The sequence below is a fragment of the Mustela erminea genome, chromosome 10 (genome assembly GCF_009829155.1).
Source record: "Mustela erminea isolate mMusErm1 chromosome 10, mMusErm1.Pri, whole genome shotgun sequence".
In the NCBI taxonomy this organism is placed as follows: domain Eukaryota; kingdom Metazoa; phylum Chordata; class Mammalia; order Carnivora; family Mustelidae; genus Mustela; species Mustela erminea.
The window spans coordinates 1698052-1721357 of NC_045623.1; the positions used below are offsets into that span (position 1 = coordinate 1698052).

General features: G+C 40.2%; 1 protein-coding gene across 8 annotated transcripts in view; it reads left to right on the forward strand.

Annotated features, from left to right (window-relative positions):
• The window catches only part of GABPB2 (GA binding protein transcription factor subunit beta 2), a 31532-nt gene extending 14533 nt beyond the window's left edge, over positions 1-16999 (forward strand). For 2 of the 8 annotated variants that reach the window (XM_032302133.1, XM_032302130.1), the window contains 4 exons: positions 4365-4481; positions 7016-7201; positions 13384-13511; positions 13658-16999. In XM_032302133.1, coding sequence (XP_032158024.1) covers positions 4365-4481; positions 7016-7201; positions 13384-13511; positions 13658-13957 — 731 coding nt within the window. In that variant the 3' untranslated portion in view covers positions 13958-16999. Of the gene's footprint in view, positions 1-4361; positions 4482-7015; positions 7202-13383; positions 13512-13657 lie in introns of all 8 variants that reach the window. The other 6 variants (XM_032302132.1, XM_032302129.1, XM_032302135.1 and 3 more) reach the window with 4 other exon arrangements.
• Positions 17000-23306: the final 6307 nt, after the last annotated feature.

Genomic DNA, 23306 nt, shown 5'->3' on the forward strand with positions numbered 1-23306 from the left:
TCCCAAGCAGGCTCCATGCCAAGTGCAGAGCCAGACACGGGGCTTGATCTCACCACCCTGAGATCATGACCTAAGCTGAAATCAAGAGTTGGATGCACAACCAACTGAGCCACCCTTCTTTTTTCCCTCCATCATCCAGTAATATTTTTTGTAATTTTTTAAAAAGATTTTATTTATTGACGGAGAGAGCCAGAGAACACAAGGTGGGGGAATGGCAGAAGGTGAGGGAGAGGCAGGCTCCCTGCCAAGCAGGGAGCCCAATGAGAAGCTCAATCCTAGGGCCCTGGAATCGTGACCTGAGCTGAAGGGAGACACTCAACCGACTAAGTCATCCAGGTGCCTCCATCCAGGAATAGTTTTAAGTATCCTAGGATAATCATTTTGATGGATTTTTTTTTTTTTAGATTTTATTTATTTATTTGACAGACAGAAATCACAAGTAGGCAGAGTGCCTAGAAGAGTGAGAGGGGCAAGCAGGCTCCCTGCCAAGCAGAGAGCCTTATGCGGGGCTCAATCCCAAGACCCTGGGATCATGACATGAGCCGAAAGCAGAGGCTTTAACCCACTGAGCCACCCAGGCACCCCGGTGGATATTTTTTTTGTTGTTAAGATTTTTATTTATTTATTTATCTGACAACAGAGATCACAAGTAGGCAGAGAGGCAGGCAGAGAGAGAGAGAGAGAGGGAAGCTGGCTCCCTGCTTAGCAGAGAGCCTGATGAGGGGCTTGATCCCAGGACCCTGGGATCATGACCTGAGCTGAAGGCAGAGGCTTTAACCCACTGAGCCATTCAGGCACCCCCGATGGATATTTTTGATAACAAAATTTGTATTATAAAGTTTGCTTTCAGTTTTCCATTTGTGACTAAAGATATCACTGGTCGTCAGTGCTACCATCACAATGCAGCAGTTCAGAAAGGCAGACTAAATTAAACATTAATCAGGGCAAGAAAAGAGTTACAGGGGCGCCTGGGTGGCTCAGTGGGTTGAGCCTCTGCCTTCGGCTCGGGTCATGATCTCAGGATCCTCGGATCGAGCCCCGAATCAAGCCCCGCATCGGGCTCTCTGCTCAGCGGGGAGCCTGCTTCCCTCCTCTCTCTGCCTGCTTCTCTGTCTACTTGTGATCCTCTCTCTCTGTCAAATAAATAAATAAATTATTTAAAAAAAAGAAAAAGAAAGAAAAGAGTTACAAAGATGAATTTTCTATGTCTGTAGGATCTACAAAAATGAATTTCCTATTTCTGTAGGATCATAAGATGCACTCCAAAGTAAAATATAAATAGCTTTGTATTGGTTCATAAAGAGTACAGGCTTTGAGAAATCTAATGAAGTGCATTCTAGTCTGGCCTCTGACATTTACTACCTATGTGACCTGGGCAAGTTACTTAGTTTTTCACCAACTCACTGAGATTGCCTATCCTACCATAGCACACTCCCCTTAATCCTGATATGATGAGTTTCTCTAAGCCACATTCTGAATAGATACATTATATATATATATGCATATACATATGTATATAATAGAGTATATATTATATATATTATATGTAGAAATAATAGAGTCATCCCTGATAGTGCCATTTTAAAATAACACCATCCATGTGCATTTTACTTTGATTAATGTTGGGTCTTATACTGAGAAGAAGGAAAAAATTAATATTGTTTAGCAATAAAGTACCTAATTTTCCTAAAATTCATAGGGATAAGTCTATGGAGGTAATTTGGATCATTGCTTTTTAGTTTCAACTGTGTATATCAGGGTATTAAATCCAATTTTCCACAAATGTTCTTTCTTCCTTTTGCTGTTAAGGGGAAGTTGAGTGAGTCATGTCTGAATCAAAGGGAGAACAGCCTTAGCTTGGTATCATTATGTGCTAAAAAGTATACAATGCCTTCTCAAGAAGCATTACCCAGCTATTCTACTTTAGCTGAGTGACCTACCTGATACCTGGCCTACTTGAACTTTAATTACAACAGCCCTGGTGTGTGCGAGTGTTTTAAGTATGGTAAAATAATAGCAACCTTGTTTTTAGATTGCTAGTGACTTACTGTCAGATATATTCCAACCTCCTCAAGGGCTATAAATACAAATATATTTAAAAATTGCTTGTTCCTTGTTTGTTTCATTTGTGAGTTCTTATGCCAGTGTTTGGTGTAATAAGCTGTGTGGTGGGAAAATCATGAATTTAGTGGGAACATTAGGGAATAGGCTATAGTTGGATCTTGCTCTGTGTGAAGTTGTTGGATAGACATAGGTTCCTTTCTGGAGGACAGGCACTGTGTTCCACTCAGACTGTTTGGTTTCCTGAGTATTATGTGAGAGAATGAAAGAATAAAACAGAGTTATCATCACTGTCTCCATGGTAATCCCCCACTGCTACCATCATCATCTGGAAGCTAGATTAAGATCATTTGTAGCTGGGGCACCTGGCTGGCTGAGATGGTAGGGCACGTGACTCTTGATATCAGAGTTGTGAGTTCATGCCCCATACTGAGTGTAGAAATTACTAAAAAAAGAATAATAAACTTAAGAGAAGATAGTTCATAGCTATTAGGAATACTATGTAAGTAATCTGCTTTTTGAAATTTAAATTTATAAAGCAGTTAAATTACCTACATTAATCATATCAGAAAAGGATTCTTTGCTCTGTGGATGGATTTATTATAAAGAGTGTTAAAAAGGAATTTCCTTAAGTATTTTAAAGTGTTTTACAGATAGCTGACTTTTTGATAGACGAAAGGCTGGAAAGAATCTTTAAGCATAGTGGGAAAACAAAAATTGAGAGTACATTGGGGCACCTAGCTGGCTTAGTCAGTAGAACATGTGACTCTTGATCCTGGGATTATAAATTCAAATCCCACATTGGGTACAGAGATTAGAATATAATCTTGAAAACATATCTTAAATATAAAAACCTTAAAAATAAAATCTTTAAAAATTTAAGGGGCACCTGGGTGGCTCAGTCGGTTAAGCATCCAGCTCCTGCTTTTGGCTCAGTCTCATGGATTGTGGGATTGAGCCCCACATCAGGATTGTGCTCAGTGTGGAATCTGCTTGAGACTGTCTTTCTCCCTCTGCCCTTCATGTAGGTGTTCATGCTTGTTCTCTCTCAAATGAATAAGTAAATCTTTAAAAAAACTAAGAGGGACTCCTGGCTGGCTCGGTCAGTGGAGTGTGCGACTCTCAATATTCAGGTTGTGAGTTTGAGCCCCACATTGGGTGTAGAGCTTACTTTAAAAAAATAGAATCTTGGGCACCTGGGTGGTTCAGTGGGTTAAGCCTCTGCCTTCAGCTCTGGTCATGATCTCAGGGTCCCGGGATCAAGTCCCGCATCGGGCTCTCTGCTCAGCAGGGAGCCTGCTTCCTCCTCTCTCTCTCTCTGCCTGCCTCTCTGCCTACTTGTGATCTCTCTCTGTCAAATAAATAAATAAAATCTTTAAAAAAAAAAAGTTATATTTATGCAAAACTGTCGAGTAATACTTTTGGTTCATAAAGTTAGGCGTGTGCCTGTTGCCAGATCAAATGTATTTTCCTCCTGGAACTTAGCTGTAAGGATAGCACACAGATATAAGAAGAAAAGGTTGTAAACAAAGTTTTTTTTTAAAAAAAGGATATCATGACAAAATTAAAGTAGATAATTATTTTTTACCATGAATCAGTTGTACTACCCTTTGACATTCAATAAATGAAATGTCCAGGTTTTTTTTTTTTTTTTAAGATTTTATTTATTTATTTGACAGAAATCACAAGTAGTCGGAGAGGCAGGCAGAGAGAGAGAGGGAAGCAGGCTCCCTGCTGAGCAGAGAGCCCGATGCGGGACTCGATCCCAGGACCCTGAGATCATGACCTGAGCCGAAGGCAGCGGCTTAACCCACTGAGCCACCCAGGCGCCCGAAATGTCCAGGTTTTACTGGTCCTTATGTTAGAGGTCATCCCGAGTCTTCTCACCTGTCTGGCTTATGGATAGATGCAGTATCTGCAGGCCCTCTTCCCTCAGCACCATCTAGTTTAGGGTAAGCCTGCTGCCAGGGAGAGCTCTGTACAGCCAGCCTAGGGAGTAGGCGGCCCTCTGGGTCTGTTGGCTCCGAATGCTCAGCACTGGCAGTGCCAAGAAAATGAGCAAATGTGGGCAATGTAGTGGCCCTATACTAAGCATATTACCTTTATCCACTTTAAAGGAAAACCTTTCTAAACCTTCCAAGAATGTTAACACCATGATCATTGGTTAATACCAGTTTGTAATGGAGAGCAAGAAGAAGACATTAGAATGCAAAGCTGAGGTTTTGATTTAATAAAAACCATTTTTAGTTAATCTCCCATTTATTCTCTCTGCCAGACCTCATTTGCCTTTTTTACCAAAGTAGGTGACCCCCATGCCTCCTCAGCACCACACTTGTCACATTCCACCACCACAGTGCTGGCCACCCTTGCAGCTCTTGCTGAGGCATCAGCCCCCTTGTCGAACTCTCACAGAGCCGCAGGTAGGTAAGGGATATCTGCTGGGTGAATCAGCATTTCTTTTGTTTTTACATTTCCAGCAGATTTAGTCTGCATGAAATATTAAAGAATTATGGTTAATTAGAGACATCTAAGAAAGAGGACTGTAGAGTCACTGAACTTCAGAAAGAAAAATCACTTAAGCAATATAATCAGATGGCTGAATAATATTAGAGAATGACTCAGTCATTTTATTGTATTTTTGCAGTTTCAAGTTTGTTTGCTCCAGTTGCTTCAGATTGAAATGTTTAGTCTTCTATTAGCAGATTATTTGGGAAATACTCTATGTTATGTTTTGACTGGTGCTATCATAGAATGATTCAAAATAGCAGCTTAGATATGTTGTATTTAAAGCGTCAAAACAGGGGCACCTGGGTGGCTCAGTGGGTTAAAGCCTCTGCCTTTGGCTCAGGTCATGATCCTAGGATTCTGGGATTGAGCCCCGCATCAGGCTCTCTGATCAGCGGGGCGCCTGCTTCCCCCTCTATCTCTGCCTGCTTGTGATTTCTCTCTCTCTGTCAAATAAATAAATAAAATCTTTTTTTTTTTTTTAAGATTTTTTATTTATTTATTTGAGAGAGAGAGAGAGAGCATGAGAGGGGAGAAGGTCAGAGGGAGAAGCAGACTCCCCATGGAGCTGAGAGCCCGATGTGGGACTTGATCCCAGGACTCCGGGATCATGACCTGAGCCGAAGGCAGTCGCTTAACCAACTGAGCCACCCAGGCGTCCCATAAATAAAATCTTTTAAAAAAAAATAATTTTGACAATATGTAACACTGCTACGTCTCTCATTGTCATATTCTGTGTACTTTAGGGTGGCTTGCTTTTATTTTCACTGGAAATGATATTTTGACATTTCCAGTGGAGTTGGGCACATATATGCTGTATAGTGGCCTTCTGATATACAGAACAAAAGAGGGTCAAGTGTCTTAGCTAGAGCTGGTAGCCTGTGGGGAGAAGGCTTAGGGCTTCATATAAGTAGGGCCAAATAGTATTAGGTAGAGCTAAGTAGTCATCTAGGAATCTTTCTGGAGCCTTCTGACAGTCTGCTCCATCATAAATGAAAGCAGATTGTTCTGATTTCTTTCTGCCATTGACATTTGGGTGGTGAGAACATTCCGCCAATTCTGTTTTTCCAACTGTCAGCAATCATAAAGATCTCTATCCAGACATGTATGAGTGAGCAGCATGGCAGAGGGAAAAGCAATGTATTAAACTTGTGATTGTTAATTTGATTTGCTTTTGGATTTTGGATAAATTACTTATCCTCTCCAGGTCTCAGTCTCCTCATCTCTGGCTGAGGTTGGATCAGATTATCTTTCGAGGTCTTTTCAGCTAGAACATTTAACTGTTCTTTGTTTTTAAGAGATGTAAATGCTCTGTTTCCATTAAATCACCTGAATATGTCTCCTGTGGATAGTCCATATCACACTTAGTACAAAGTCCTACCTGTGTCTCTTTAGAGAGAGAAATTCTGTAGTGGAATAGTAGGAACTCATTTTCCTAACAGCTATTGGGGATATTGACTAATCAAACTGAAAATCTTTTTTTTTTTTTTAAGTTTTATTTATTTACATAATCTCTACACCCAATGTGGGGCTTGAAGATCAAGAGTCTCATCCTCTTCTGACTGAGCCAGTCAGGCACCTCCCTCCCCTTTTTTGATTTCTAAACTGAAAATTTTGATTCAACATTATATATATATATATATATAATATTATTGTTTGTCAGATGGGAGAAGCCACCTACCATTTGTGTCTGTCAGACTTCATCAGTGTTTTGACTCTTCTTTTTTTTTTTTTAAAGATTTTATTTATTTATTTGACAGAGAGAAATCACAAGTAGTCGGAGAGGCAGGCAGAGAGAGAGGGAAGCAGGCTCCCCGCTGAGCAGAGAGCCCTATGCAGGACTCAATCCCAGGACCCTGAGATCATGACCTGAGCCGAAGGCAGCGGCTTAACCCACTGAGCCACCCAGGCGCCCCAGTGTTTTGACTCTTAACATGTTATTTTGTTAATACATTTTCTTATAGAAATAGGTCTACTCTGTAATTATTTTTCTAACTCCTTAGATTTATTTAGACTTTCAAGATGCTTCTTGAAAAAAGAACTCCAAGATCAAATATGCTAGGGAAACTCAGCATATCTTCTCTCATTTGGAGAATCACAGTGCTCATTAGCCTGTTGGGGTTTCTGATACTTTTTAAAAAACAAACAAAAAATTTAAGCATATATAAACTGGCATTTTGGAAGTGTATTTGTGCATAGAACCCATTCTTAGTGAAAGCTATTAACATCTCAGTGAAGACATTTTTGAAAATACTGTTTATTGCATTTACTATTTTCTTTTCTCCTCCAACTTAGCATTGTTCGCTAGAACTTGCATTAGAAACTTTAATCTAACTTTTTTTCTCAAGTTTTCCTATCCCTGATACAATCAATTTCAAGAAGGTTGAAATTGTTATACTCCTATTTTTTGAGAAAGCTGAAATTTCCAATTCATTTTCGTCATCCTTAGCTAATTCAGAGGAAGTCATAGAGGGAAATTCTGTTGACTCATCAGTCCAGCAAGTGGTGGGGAGCGGAGGCCAAAGGGTCATCACTATAGTGACTGATGGAGTCCCTCTGGGTAATATACAAACTGCGATCCCTACTGGAAGCATTGGCCAACCATTTATTGTAACTATGCAAGATGGACAGCAAGGTAAGTTATCCCATTCAGACAAGTGTGTATGAAAAGATATTTTTTTTTATTTTTATTTTTAAAATATTGTATTTATTTATTTGACAGAGAGAGAGATCACAAGTAGGCAGAGAGGCAGGCAGAGATAGAGGGGGAAGCAGGCTTTCTGATGAGCAGAGAATCCAATGCAGCTCGATCCCAGGACCCTGAGATCATGACCTGAGCCTAAGGCAGAAGCTTAACCCACTGAGCAAACCAGGTGCCCTGAAAAGATATTTTAGACATTCCACAGTCCTCTAAATATGAAGCATTAAAGTAAGTGGGACTAAAGTGGGACTAAAAGAATTCCAGATACCAGGATGGCTCCAAGAAAAAAAGAAATGGAAACTAGGCTGGCAAAACCTGATTTCCCTAATATATATAAAACGTGTGGGTAAAAGCCAATAGTCTGGTAGATAAAAGAGGAAATAGTATGAACTAGTAGTTCACAGAAAATACTGATGCGTTTTAAAAACATGGAAATATGGGGGCGCCTGGGTGGCTCAGTGGGTTAAAGCCTCTGCCTTCGGCTTGGGTCATGATGGCGGGGTCCTGGGATCGAGCCCCGCATCAGGCTCTCTGCTTGGCAGGGAGCCTACTTCCTCCTCTCTCTCTGCCTGCCTCTCTGCCTGTGATCTCTGTCAAATAAATAAATAAAATCTTTAAAAATATATATATATATATATATTTAAAAAACAGTGAAATGTGTTCAACCTACTTCATACATAGCAAGAGAAATGCAAGTCAGTTCTGCAGTGAGATACCATTATAACACTGTGTTGTCAGAGGTGTGGGGAAATAGGCACTCATAAATCACTGGCTGGCTCAGTCAGTATAGCTTGTGATCCTTGATCTCAGAATTGTAAGTTCTAGTCCCATGTTGGGTGTAGAGAGTATTTAAAAATAAAATGTAAAAAAAAAAAAAAATCACTGCTGAGAGTGTAACTTAATGTATCCTCTAAAGAATTGATTGCAATTATCTATCAGCATTTTTTTTAAAATTTTATTTATGGGAGACAGAGTACTTATGTGCTCTCAAGCAGGGAGGAGGGGCAGAGGGAGAAGCAGATTCCCCAGTGAGCAGGGAGCCTGAATTGGGGCTTATTCCCAGAACCCGGAGATCATGACCTGAGCCAAAGGCAGATGCTTAACCTACTGAGCCACCCAGGAGCTCCCAGTATCTATCAGTATTAAAGATACACATACCGTTTGCCTAAAAAGTTCTTTTCTAAGAATTTATATTCACACAGAAATGAAATATATACTGAGTTATTCATTATAGCACTGTAGTCGTCCAAGATTTAAAATAACCTAAGTAGATGGTAGCTGTATGTGGTGAACATAACATAATGTATAGAGAGCTTGAGTCACTGTGTTGTACACCTGAAACTAGTGTAACACTGTGGATTAACTATACTCCAATAAAAAATGAAAAAAAGAACATAAGTATATGTCAGTAGGGAACTAGATAAAGAAATTATGGTACACCCATACATTGGAGTGCTGTGCAGCTGCTGAAAACAATGAGGAAGTGCTTTATATACTAGCATGGTATCATCCCAAAACCATATTGTTACGTGACAAAAGTAAGATGCAGAACAGTGTGTAGAATATGCTACACTTGTATTTTTTAAAAAGGGGGAAATATATGTATATTTGCTAATATATTCATAGACTTAAACCATTTCTGAAGGAATATTCAAGAATAACATCGATAACATTGGTTACCTCCTTGCTTGTGCTCTCTCTGTCAAATAAATAAATAAAATCTTAAAAAAATAAAAGTGGGGGGATGCCTGGGTGGCTCAGCTAAGCATCTGCCTTCGGCTCAGGTCATGATCCCACATCCAGCATCCTGGTCAGTGGGGAGCCTCCATCTCCCTCTCCTGCTCCCTCTGCTTGTGCTCTTTCTCTGCGTCTTTCTCTGCAAAACAAATAAATAAAATCTTAAAAAGCAAAAAAAAATTGGTTGCCTCCTGAGAAGGTACCTGAGTAGCTGGGGATGGATGGGAGACTTTTCACTACATATGTTTTTATAACTTTTAATATATTTTTAAAGATTTTATTTTTTTTGAGAGAGAGAGAGAAACTGAAAGCAAAAGAGACAGAGCACGAGCGGGGAAGGAGGCAGAGAGAGAGGGAGAAGCAGACTCCTCTCTGAGCAGGGAGCCTGACTTGGGGGCTTTATTCTGGAACTATAAGTTCATGACCTAAGCTGAAGGCAGGCAGTCAACCAACTGAGCCACTCAGACGCCCCATAACTTTTAATTTTTGAACCATGTGAATGTATTACTTCTTCAAGAAATACATCAATAGTTTTGTTTTTGTTTTTTCAAGAGCAACTAATCATTATAACTTCATTCCTTAAAAATACTGGAGTTTGAGGTCCTTGGGTGGCTCAGTTGGTTAAGTGTCTGATTCTTGATTTTGGCTCAGGTCATGATCTTAGGTTGGTGAGATTGAGTCCCGCTTTGGGCTCCATGCTAGAAATGGAGCCTGCTTAAGTTTCTCTCTCTCCCTCTCCTTCTGTGCTGCCCCTCCTTTGCTTGCACTCTCTCTGTCTCTGTCTTAAAAAAAAAAAAAAAAATTGGAGTTTGAAAGAGGAGGATTGGTTTATTGCATTTGAGTCACCAAAATTTTGACTTGGCCTCAATAATGATGGGGATTTTATAATTTTCAAACCATTTAACTTGGTGGATCTTTGTAGCATAGAAAGAAAAAACAGATATTAGACCTATATAATTGAGGTGCCTGGGTGGCTCAGTCAGTTAAGCTTCTGCCTTGAGCCCCTTATCTGACTCCCTGCTTGGTGGGGAGTCTGCTTCTCCCTCTGCACCTCCCCCCACTCAGCTCTTATATTCTTGCTTTCTCTCTCTGTCAAAGAAATAAAATCTTAAAAAAAAACCCAAACCCTGAATAATTCAAGTTTTAGTATCATAAATTCCTATTTTTGGGGGGGAATATACTATTGATGTTTTTGTGAACATGGTTTAAAGCTTTGGGGCTTCCTTGGGTAGGTGAGAAATTCTGCTTATAATGGAGTCAAATAAATGAGAGTGGAGTTGTTTTGAGGGGACAAAATATTTGAAGTTTTGCCCGGATGAACTATACCACCTTTTACAAATGTATTTAACCAGGCACAAAGAAGGAAAGCTGAGATTTTATGAATTATCTTCAGGATGTTTTAAAATCCCAACTAAACTGCCTTTTCCACCTAGCAGATATCTAAGCTGCTTTCTATTGCCATCAGTTGATGAGTAACCAAGGAATACAAGCTAAATTTTAAATCAGCCAAACCAAGTAACTAGGTAAATTTTCTGTTTTAAACAAAAATCATAATGTAACCTAAAACCTAAATAGAATTTTAAAGTTTTTAATTTTGTGATCATTGTAGATATGTGTATAGTTTGGGGTTTTTTAAAAACGATTTTATTTATTTACTTGATAGAAAGAGGGAGAGTACAAAGGAAGAGTGAGAGAAAGAAGCAGACTCCCCACTTAGCAGAGAGCCCCACAGAGGGCTTGATTCCAGGACCCTGAGATCATGACCCGAGCCAAAGGCAGATGCTTAGCCAACTAAAGCACTCAGGCACCCCTCTAGTGTGTTTTTTACGTAGGCTCCACATCCAGTATGGAGTCCAGTGTGGGGCTTGAATTCATGACCTATGATCAAGACCTGAGCTGAGATCAAGAGTCAGACATTTAACTGACTGAGGCACCCAGGTGCCCCAGTGTGTACAGTTGTGAGAAATAATACAGAGAGATCCAGTGTCCCTATCACCCAGTTTCCCCCATTGGTAACATTTTGCAGTAATACAATATCACAGACAGGAAATTGACATTGATACAATTCACCAACCTTATTGAAAATTTTCCAATTTTATATGTATTCATGTATGTGCTTGTGTATGCACTTAGTTCTCTGCAGTGAATACAAGTGTAAATTTGTGTGAGCACCACCACAGTTGAGACAGAGAACAGTTCCAAAGCACCTGGATGGCTCACATGGTTAAGTATCCAACTCTCGGATTCAGCTCAGGCTATGATCTTAGGATGATGAAATTGAGCCCCATGTGGGCTCCAAAGAGTGTGGAGTCTGCTTGAGATTCTCTCCTCTGGCGCACTGCCTCCCTGCCTACTCCCTGTTCACACGTGCTCAGGCGCTCTCTTGCTTGCTCTCTCTAAAAAAAAAAGAGAGAGAGAGAGAGAGAGAAAAGTTCCATCTCACTTCCCAACCCATTCCTGACCCCTGGCAACCACTAATTCATTTGTTTTCTAACTCTATACTTTTGTCATTCCAAGAATATTATAATAAATGGAATCATGTAATATGGAACCTTTTGAGATTGGCTTTTCTTCTCTCAGCATAATTCCCTTAAAATCTATCCAAGTTGTTGTTTGTATCAATAGTTCACTCCTTTTTATTGCTGAATAGTATCCATGGTATGGATTACTACAGTTTGTTTAACCATTCATTGAAGGACATTTAACTTGTTTCTAGTTTTTTGCTTTCTGTGAATAAAGCTGTTATGTCCAATAGTGTACATGTTTTATGGGAATATAGATTTTGAGTTCTCTGGGATAAATGCCCCAAGGTGCAATTGCTGGGTTGCATGCTAAGTATATGTTTAGTTTTGTAAACATGTCTAATTTTATAAATACTTTGACAGAGAGTGAACTATTTCCTAGAGTGACTGTACCATTATATAGTCCCACTAACAATTTATGAGTAATCCAGTGTTGCCACATCCATGTCAGTGTCTGGTGTTATCGCCATTTTTTAAAATTTTAGCCATTCTGATAGATGTGCAGTGCATTGAACTGTTTGTTGACCTTTTTCTCATTTATCTACAAAAGAGAAATTTATTAAATTGGATATAGTGAGTGGTAAACTGCTTTCATGTGAAGTTCCTCAAAAATGTTATGTAAAGGGGCGCCTGGGTGGCTCAGTGGGTTAAGCCGCTGCCTTCGGCTCAGGTCATGATCTCAGGGTCCTGGGATCGAGTCCCGCATCGGGCTCTCTGCTCGGCGGGGAGCCTGCTTCCCTCTCTCTCTCTCTCTCTGCCTGCCTCTCCATCTGCTTGTGATTTCTCTCTGTCAAATAAATAAATAAAATATTTTTTTTAAAAAATGTTATGTAAAGACATTAGGCCTTCATTAGGTTACTCCCAAGGAATTGTAAGCTTATTGGCCAAAGTTAGACTTATTTTAGAGAGAGAGAGAGAGAGCAAGCAGGGGTGGGGGTGGGCAGAGAGAGAAACTTAGGCAACCTCCACGCTCAGTGCAGAGCCCAGTGCAGGGCTGGATCTCATGACCCTGAGATCATGACCTGAGCTGAAATCAAGAGTTGGACGCTTAACCGGCTGAGCTACCCAGGTGCTCCTAGAGTTAGTTAGACATTTTTTTTAAAGGTTTTATTTGTTTATTTGAGAGAAAGAGAGCACAAGCAGGGGAGTGGCAGAGGGAGAGGGAAAAGCAAACTTCCTGCTGAACAGGGAGCCTGATGTGGAGCTCAATCCCAGGACCCTGGGACCATGACCTGAGCCAAAGACAGATGCTTAACTGACTGAGCCACCCATGTGCCCCCCGAGTTAGACATCTTGATATAAGAGCATCAGACCTGATGTTAACTGCATGGCTTCCAAATTTGATACTCTAATCTTTCCTGTTTCTTTCTGTAGGCCATGATTTACCTGTTGATTTTAAGATCCAAAGAGATATGAATAATAAGATTTCAGCTAATATATTTCAGTTTATGTTCTAATTTAAAGCAAGCAGGGGTGCCTGCCTGGCTCAGTTGGCAGAGTTTGTAATTCTTGATTTCAGGATTGTAAATTTGAGCTCCACCTTGGGTGTAGAGGTTACATAAAAATAAAATCTTAAATAATAAAGTAGGTGGGCACCTGGGTGGCTCAGTCGGTTAAGCATCTGCCTTCAGCTCAGTTCATGATCCCAGTGTCCTGGGATCGAGTCCCAGGTTAGGCTTCCCATCCACAGGGAGCCTGCTTCTCTCTCTCCCACTCCCCCTGCTTGTGTTCCCTCTCTCACTATCTCTCTCTGGGTCAAATAAGTAAATATAATCTTAAAAAAAATAATAAAGTAGGCAAAACCTCTTTGTTTCACTATGTATTCATTACCTCCAATTGGTGTCCTTTGGCTTTTAGTTCTAACTGTACCTGCTGGTCAGGTTACAGAGGAAACTGTAATTGAAGAAGAGGAAGAAGCAGAGAAGTTGCCTCTGACTAAGAAACCAAGAATAGAAGAGAGGACAAACAGTGTGGAGGAGAGCAAGGTAATGTTCTTAGCAGCAGTAGATAGAAGAGAAAGGAAAGAATCAAAAGCCAAAAAACTTTTAAGGCCTGAACCCTTCTTTACGCTTTTTGTCTACTCTGGGATCAGGAATTCTTAACCTGGTGGTGACATTGTTTACCTTTACAGGAGGGCACTGAAAGAGAGCTACTCCAACAGCAGCTCCAAGAGGCCAATCGAAGAGCCCAGGAATACCGACACCAGCTCCTAAAGAAAGAACAGGAAGCAGAGCAGTACCGCCTCAAGCTAGAGGCTATGGCCAGACAACAGCCCAATGGAGTTGATTTCACCATGGTTGAAGAGGTGGCCGAAGTAGATGCTGTAGTAGTGACAGAGGGGGAGATGGAAGAGAGAGACACGGAAGAGACTGGGGCAGGAGGGACCGTAGAGCCTCATTCTGGAGTTCCCTTGGAAACTGTTTCATCTTAATGTGTGAGGGCCACAACTTGTACTGTGTCCATCTTTTTCCTCTTTCCTCTTTTTAAAAGAAAATACAGAGGACAGACATTGTATAAAAATTAAGAATGTCCTTAAGAAGAAAACTATAGCAGGGTAACAGTGCTTGGGCTCAGGAAGGCTTGCTATGCAACTGGAAAATTCAAAACCAAATTTAGGAAATACTTCTTTTGAAGGACCAAAAGAATAAGGACCAATTTTCTCAGCTCACATCCCCACTTTAAACTTAGAGGTAAAAGAATGTTGGATGTTGTGGGTTGATTGTTTTTTAAATAACTGACTTTGTATCAGAAGATTTTAAGATAACATTCCTAGTATAGACATGCACAGAGCTTTTTATAATTGCATCGTCAAGTGACCTTAAATTTTGCCTTATATTTATGACGTACCTGGTAGAGAAGAAAACTAATTAGGAGGTGGGTGAGAAGCAAGGTTTTGGGAAGAGAAAATATATGTTCTGCTTCCAAAGGAGCAGGCATTCCCCCTATCCTGATTTAATTTCACCAAAAAGAAATTGGTAATTGCCTAACTCTGCATCCATTATGTGTCCATAATTTAGATGCCAGTTTAAGAAACTGAAGTGGAATATTTAAAAACTGGAAAGGAAAGAAACTTGTTTATGTGGGAGAAGTGTATGTAAATCCAAAATCCTCCAGGCTGTGCTTCACAATGCTGGAAAGTGGCCAGGAAGAGGCTTGTGGGGTTATAAAACAATCTGGTCCCGAGATACAAACTTTGCTCTGGCTGGATTTTATAAAATTGAAATCAGGAAGATAGTCTGTTGCTAGAACAACTTGCTTCCACACATTTATTTATATAATATCAAGCTTTAATATCAACTTTTTAATTTTATAAAATTTTATTGAGTTTTCTAAGTGTGCCTTTGTGTGGAGCTTAAAGGGTATCCTTCTCATTGTAAAAAAAGAAGTCGGGGGAGAGGCAATTGCTGAGGGTGTTGGTGGAGTTCTGTTTCCATTTGACCTGGGATGAGCAGATTGTTCTGTTCCTTAAGGTCGGCTTTTTTGCAGAGCTTTTGTGCCTTGTAGGTGCTTGGTGTGTGTTGGCAAAAGAGTGAAAAATTAGAAGTGCCATAAAGTAAGGAACCAAAAATTCTGGCTCAATAACTTCATCTGCCTGACTCCGTTCTCTACCACTGTGCCTGCTCCCTTTTCTTAGATGCTTTTGTAAAGTGTTTCATTACTGGGTTTTCTTTGTGTACCAGTTTGGAGTTTTTTCAGAAGGAGGGGTTATGGATGGAAAGAGAGAGGTTGTGGAGAAGTTACATTACAGAAGTTACTGCCTTTGACATTGGGCCCCCATCATTCTAGACCTGCTCTCTTGCTTTATTGTAAATGAGAAGAAGAAACCAGAGGATGTGCCAAGTAAACATTTGAATGACTGTTTAGAATACGGTTTTCTTAATTAGCAATCATGGGGAAAACATATATTTTTAATTTGGAATAAAACTTGACAGTTCACATGGTTCTATTTATCTTGATTAGTGAAGTAATTTGCTGCAGTTTTCCAGAGGTGCAGAATCACTTGGGGCTCAAAATAGACCTAAAACATAACTCGCCAAACCAAATTTGACAAACAAAATTGGTTATTAGAGGCTTATAGGCAAAAAATACCAGTTTGAAATTAATCCTGGCCATTGGCCACCACTAGGAGAAAACCACCACTAGGTTTTCTCCGTAGGCTTGAGAGATTTCTCTTGGTTTGGGGGGAAGACGAGAAGCCCAGATAAGGGCTAGGGTGAAATTGTGCCATTTTCTGTCAAGTTGTCCTTTTTCGGCTTGCAATGTTTTTCTTTTTTCTGACCCCCTTTGTGAACCAGATGCTAACAATAAGATGCTACTGTGTGCCATTTCGGAGCTTTAGCCTAACCATAGAGACAGATGGACCAAGTGTCATTTTAGATGTGTTTGGTTTATTTTCTTTGTTTATATATTGACTTTAATTCCTTTTTTTCCCCTCTTTCCTGTTAAGGGAGAGGAGGTTAACTCTGCAGAGGATAGCCAGGCCCAGCTACCTGTCTCTCTGGGATAGCTTCTGACCGGGCCCATGAGTTGCCATCCAATACTCCCTGCTGAGCATACAGAGTTCCTACTGTTTGGGGGAATTTCAGAAATACTTATCATTCTCTTTCTGTAGGAGGCTGTTACCCTCACCTAGAAAAATCTCTAATACAGCCCAAGTCATTTTTGATGATGGGGTCTCTGAGATAGGGAGTTGGGATAGGGAAAGAGAAAAGAGAAATGTCTGGAAAGGGAAGAGTAGCAAAAAGGTATTTGTTGTTATTTACTTGAAATACACCTTTTATCATCCCAGAGAAGGGAAATAGGATTTGATCTCCAGTTGTATTGCCATGGAGAAAATGGCAGGTCCAGATCCCTTGAAGTAGGTAGAAATTAAAGATGAAATGCATTAATGGCAAAAACATTTTATGATTTGCATCTTTCAGGATCAGCAATGGAAGTTGGGAAAATGTTGCTAGATCCCAACTGTTGTGTTGGCAAGATTGGATTACAGAGAATCAATTAACAGACAGGTGGTTCAGACTTGGTACTTAAGCAGAAAAAACTTGGAATCTAGGATGATTGCCTACTTTAAAGCTGCTTTAACAATATCAGTATTAATTTATGAATTTTAGATTCTACATTTGCATTTTGGTTTTAAGCCTTCCCTGAGAAAAGAAAAAGAAAGAAGTCTTCATATTTCTGTTCTTATTCCTAGCTTCAGGGAAATTCTTATAAATATATAAATGTACAATTCCCTTCCTATCACTACCTCTGTGGGATCTCTTAATTGTAATGCCAGAGTTGAGGTTTCTTAATGGAGATATGGGAGAACTTGACTTTAGGTTTTTCTATGTTTTGAACTCAGTGCCTTAAAAGATGTTCTTCTTTTCCTGTCAGATCCATGTATAGTTATTTTTGGCTCTGTCTTTCCCCCTTCTTCAGCCTTACCATTGCATTATTAAAATTTTTGTATCTGCTCAGTAATGTTAGAAATCTATGGCATACCAAATTTCTTTCTTTCTTTATATTGATATAAAAGAAATGAATTTACCAGAGGGCTCTACAGTCAAAGCTAGGTATTGTGTGACCAGGGCATTTTTAGTACCCATTTGCTGGGTGCATATTGGTGTGTACATTTATAAATACATATGGATCTTCCCAATTTTTGTTTATTTGAGGTTCAGATTTAAAATACTTGGTATAGGGGCGCCTGGGTGGCTCAGTGGTTAAGCCTCTGCCTTCGGCTCAGGTCATGATCTCAGGGTCCTGGGATCGAGTCCCACATCGGGCTCTCTGCTCAGCAGGGAGCCTGCTTCTCCGTCTCTCTCTGCCTTCCTCTCTGCCTACCTGTGATCTCTGTCTGTCAAATAAATAAATAAATAAATCTTAAAAAAAAAAAAATAAAATAAAATAAAATAAAATAAAATAAAATACTTGGTATAACCTGGAAATATTTTCATTCGATTAAACACATTGAAGAGGGTTCCTGTAGCTTCACTAAGGGGGCAAAGGAAGAAAAAGCTCTATTCCGGCCCTTCTCTGAGGGGTATGCTTGAACCTGGTGTAATGAGAAACCTGAGGAGTAAACCTCGGGGAGAACCAGTGTCTGGCTTTCTAGAGACTTGTTTAGCATATGGTGTGATGACACCATGTAAGCTGAACAGTTCAGAGCAGTGTCAGTGGTGAAGACAGAGCTGCCCTTCCACAGAGCAAGCCTCCTTTCCACTCCCATGGCAGCTGTTTTCACTGGCACTTGGAAGATCTCTTACACCTCTGAACAGGAAAGAAATCTTAGATAAAAGGGTCATGGCACAAGGAGCGGGCATTCTGTACATCTGCTTTCCCAGTTTAGAAATCTTATACTTTTGAGAAATCATTTTGAAAACGCTTTTATGGCTCTCTCCTAACAAACATCATATGGACTTCCAGAGCTAGAAGATTTCAGGCATATAGTAAACTCTTCCCAGAAGTTGAATATATTGAGTAGAAGTCAGTTTTTATCCAAATTTATTGGAGAATGGCCTCCTTGTGCAGACATCTCTGTATGGCCAGGAAAGGAGCTTTTAAAATGAACTATATGTCAGCACTGCCTGTATCCTGTTCTGGGCTCTTATCTATCTCCATTTTATGTGATGAATATTTTCCGAGTTAGTACTCTATTTCCTATCCCAATATATTTAATATGAGAACAGGAGTAAGAAGGATATGAATTTGAACTAAATAGCTTTGAGCCTCTGGTGCTGCCCTTTTTTTTTTTTTTTTTTTTGGAAACTCTCTAGGCTTAGTGGGTGGGGTGACATTCCTAGACTCCACAGTAGCAATTTGGCTGGCTAATGGCAGGAAATAGTGATTCCCTATCTCTCTCCCTTACTTTCCCCTCTAAACTACTTCTACTTCTGTGACCCCATTGTTCTTATCTCATTCTGTCTTTCCCAGGCACTAGAACTTAATTAGTAGGTCATTTCTAATCTATGGGCCTTGTCTTTCCTCTTTCCACTCCCCTCCTTCCCTATTATATGTATTTTCTGTTTATTCTGAAGTGGTTTGTTTCTGAGAATTAATCTAGGTCATACCCCATATCCTGTGCTTCCTAGTTGGTTTTAGCCATCTCAGCTGACCAACAATAATGACTGCAGCTCCCTTCTCTGGCTTTGTCCTATAGCCTGTCCTCCTACCAAGGCCATTTATGTTGGCGGAGAAAAAGGGTGGGTGGGGGTGCCTAGATTCTTCTCAAAATGTCCTCAGTTTTTCAGGTTTTCTGACAGCTTTATGTACAGTATGTTTTAGGAAAACAAATGTACTTCTCTTTTTTTATTTAGGATTTTAATAAGATTTGAGTTTGATGAGGAAGTGTGTGTGTATATGTGTGTGGGGGTGATCATTTTTGTGTATATACACTTAAACAGATCTATATTATATATACAGTTTTTGTACTATCATTTAAAATAAAGATATTTCTTAATAAAAATGTCAAAGTCATACCATTTCAGAATGTCATTGAAAGTTTTTTCCATCTCCTGGGCAAAAATTGTTACCTAGTCCCTGATCACAGGTAAATCTCAATAGGAAGTTTTCTGTCTGGCTGAGTTAATTATGGTGGAGCAGGGGTAGGGTTGCATGTGTGTGGGGGGGTCTTCTTTCCCCTGTTGTGGTCTCTTCTAACCCATTCCCACCCTCTGCATTTTCCTTATCCTAGCTCCTCCTTAGGTAGTATTCATAATAGGCAGAGCAAGTGGAGATAAGGACTGAAGGGAGAATGGAAAGATCTTTTGACTGGTTTGGTAGATTGACATCTTCCTCCCTTTTGTCATCCCCCCACTCCCTTCCCTAAAAGCCGACAACCAGGAGAAGAGCCCAGTAGCTGAAGGAAATGATTCTGTGCCTTGTGTGGGAGTAAAATCAATGCTAAGATATGGGTTGGGGAGAGGGGACGGGACATCAGGTTCAGGGAGGGCTGGAAATTGATTTACTTTGCGGGCTTCTCAACTATTCTTAGTTAATAAGGTGCCCGTTGCTATCTCAGTCCAATGCAGCATACATTTATTAAGTAAATACGAATAGCAGCGTGGTGGTAGCACAAACACCATTGATACCCAGGACTGAAGAGACCTATCTAGCTGACTAGACGGGATCCCCATCCAGGGTATAGAGTTCTCAAAAGCTGCTCCACTGGCAATATGGATGCCTTTCTTAAGTAAAGGACGGTATTACCAAAGTCAAAGACATATAAGCATCTGTGTTCAGCAACTACAATCTCCCAACTCAGTATTTAGGAAATTGAATGCTTACCATGTACCAGGCTGTATATAGATAATTGCTTTTTGGTAAATACATATAATAAAAAAAATCCAGTATACATATTAATTTTAAGGTACATCTGACAGAGTACCTCATAAATGCATATATGGTCTTTTTGTTCTCCTGAGAGAAAAAGATCAGGCAAAGAAAAGAGAAAAAGAGGGACACCTGGATGGCTCAGTGGGTTAAGCAACTGCCTTCGGCTGAGGTCATGATCCCAGCGTCCTGGGATTGAGTCCCACATCGGGCTCCTTGCTTGGCAGGGAGCCTGCTTCTCCCTCTGCCTCTGCCTGCCATTCTGTCTGCCTGTGCTCTCTCTCTCTGACAAATAAATAAATAAAATCTTTTAAAAAAAAGAAAAAGAAAAAGAAAAGAGAAAAAGAGCAAGGACTTGAGGAGGCTTGAGAAACAACTAAAAGTCTTACTGAATAAAAATCCTAGTGAGGGAAATCATTAGGAATGTGGGGAAGTTGGAAGGGAATGGGGAGATAGGAACTTAGAGTTCTCTGAAGGGTGATCTTCTTAAATGATGGGAAAGAAACATGAATGAGGGCAACTTTCCTAAGATTTCCTCTGTGAAAATGAGCCCTTTACTCCAAAGAAATCAGTAGGTAGAAAATACAAGAGAAGGTTGAAATGGGAGCAACTTAGTGATAGCCACAGACTTGTCTAAGGTTTATGTAAGATATCTGATAGGTTATAGATTAAGTCTGTTAAGACTATAGGGGATACCTAAAAAATATGGAAATAGGTAACTGCTAAATTAATAGTAATGTCCAGTAGACACTTTATTATTTTTTTTTTTTTTACAGAGAGATAGAGAGCACAAGTAGACAGAGTGGCAAGCAGAAGGAGAGGGAGAAGCAGGCTCTCTGCTGAGCAGGGAGCCCGATGCAGGGCTCGATCCCAGGACCCTGGGATCATGACCTGACCCGAAGGTAGCCGCTTAACCGACTGAGCCACCCAGGTGCCCCTCCCGTAGACACTTATATGTGTTATAAAAATGTTTTGGAGGAGTACTTGGGTGGCTCAGTCTGTTAAAAGTCTGCCTTCAGCTCAGGTCATGATCCCAGGGTCCTGGGATTGAGCCCCACAACAGGCTGTCCACTCAGCGGTGAGTCTGCTTCTCCATCTCCCTCTATGATCTTTCTCACTTTTGCTCTCTCTCAAATAAATAAAATCTTTTTTTTTTAAATGTTTTTTTAAGAAGAAGACTGTAAAGGACCCCTGAACAAGGTATGGAGCTGCACTCTGCTAACATAGCCAGTCCTAAAGTTTGAAGAAGTTCTTACTGTAAAGGAAAGTGATATTTGAGAAGCCAATATTATAAATAATAACAGTAGCTTCTATGCCTAAAAGGGTATTTTTGTTTGCTTAAGTAAGCTTTTCACCTAATGTGGGACTTGAACTCATGACCTGAGATCAAGAGTCACATGCCCTACTGACTGAGCCAGCCAGGTACCTCTCTATGCAGTAAAGTTTTGTTACATGTCTGGCATTGAGCTAGGCATTTCAAATATACACTAACATACCTATCTTGCAAGGTATGTATTATCTTCAGACTATAGATTAAAAACAAAAACAAAAACAAAAAACAGGTTGTGACTACCCAGAGCCCCTCATCTTTTAAAAAAAAAAAAAAATTTGTTCTTTCTAAAACTACGGTTTCTACATAGTTTTTGGTGTTCTGCTGTAGTTTGTCCTTTCAATGGAATATGATCTTACTTGACTTTGGGCAGGTTAAGAAACTGCAGTAATGTAACTTCAAGCAGCTTTTTTGCAAACTCCTTAAAGTCAGTTTTGCTCCAAAACTGATTCAGGAGGCATCTCCACAAAGTTGCTGAACAGCAATACTTGAGCAAGGAGAGTCAAAGATAAGCCCTCTTGCAGAAAATGGATGCAGTCTTCAGCTCTAGGTATGTTGGATAGCTTCTGTCTTTCCTTCCAGATCATACTCCTCCCTTTATATCTTTTTCTCTATCCTGGGAACTAACCTGCATGAAGTTCATCAATGGGCTCCCTGCACTTTGGCTTCTACTTTGATTCCACCAACAGGGGCCTCTGGAAGGAGAGGAGGGAGAGAAAAAACTGGAATCAGTATATCGATTTCTCAGGTATCCTTTGATTAAAGGTCACTGCTCCTCTCAGTGCAGCCTTTCCTTCCAGTTCCAAATACCCGCTAACTCCCTTTGTCTTTTCAGGCCTAAGGCTCTTACTCGCATCCAGTTACTGACCTGTCCTTTGCCGACACTTTTTAAAATCAGCCCTTCATTATTTTGAGCATGTTGTCTGTTTTCCTCTTGGGACCTTAATACATGTGGTAAAGTAGGCAGTCTTTTGGATTCCCAGGATTTTTACTTTATCCATGTATTTCAACCTTACTCTCATATATGTAACCTTAAATTCTTATGAGTCAACATATTTGAAGGTCAGCTACTGGATTAAGTAGTAGAAAGTGACTCATACCTCTGTGGTTCCCAAGTGTTGGGTAGTGGCATCAAGGAGACATAAATCTGAGAGACAATAATAGCTCTGGCCCCTGTGACTTACCTCCCAAAGAACCCAAGATGCTAAACAGCTTTTCAAGCTTTGTGACTGTGGAACCTTCTGTGTTTCAGATCCCTAAAGTCTTACACAAGCTGATGGACTCTGCCCACTGGGGCCCTGGTTTCTCCATAACCTCCCAGGATGCCTCTGAGAAATCAGCTTAGAAATCCCTAAGGGTGAGGACTTTATCCTCTTGTTGGCACACGCAGGTTTTTCTAAAGACAAAGTTTGAACTAATACCCTAATTTAAAAAAAAAAAAAAAAGTATCGACAGTATCCTTAACTATTTAAGTATCCTTAAATTAAGGAGTCATGTTTATCCCTCTGTTGTCAGGGACAATAATTTCTTTGAATTCATTCCCTTAGTTTATTATTCACTACTCTCTACCAGGATGAGATATTTCATGAGTATTATTGAATTGCGTACTTCATAGCAGTCTACTTTATTTTGGGCAAATAACCTTTTCCTACAAAGCGCTTAATTTAAACCTATATATTTATATGGTGCTTTATGACCTCCTGTTGGCATAGATCCTTTACATGCTTTACAAAAGAAATCGAGGCACAGAGAAGTTAGTCCCACACAGAACTATTAAGTGGCAGAGTCCAAGGACTGTTGCTCTCACTGCAACATGGCTGCTTTTGGAAGAACTGAGAAGGTTCGGAGTCCAGCTTAGGCTCCCTTGGCTAGAGAAGTCACTATACTTTGTAAATAATCACCCTTCTTGATTAAAATGAAACAAGGACTTTACCCTGTAAATTGCTGTTGCCTGCACCAAGTTAAAAGATTAACTTCTCTTTTGAGTCTATATTTAAACGTAAAGATGGGGCGCCTGGATGGCTCAGTCATTAGGCGTCTGCCTTCCGCTCAGGTCAGGATCCATGAGGATCCCGAGAGTCCTGGCCTGGGATCAAGCCCCACATTGGGCTCCCTGCTCAGCGGGAAGCCTGCTTCT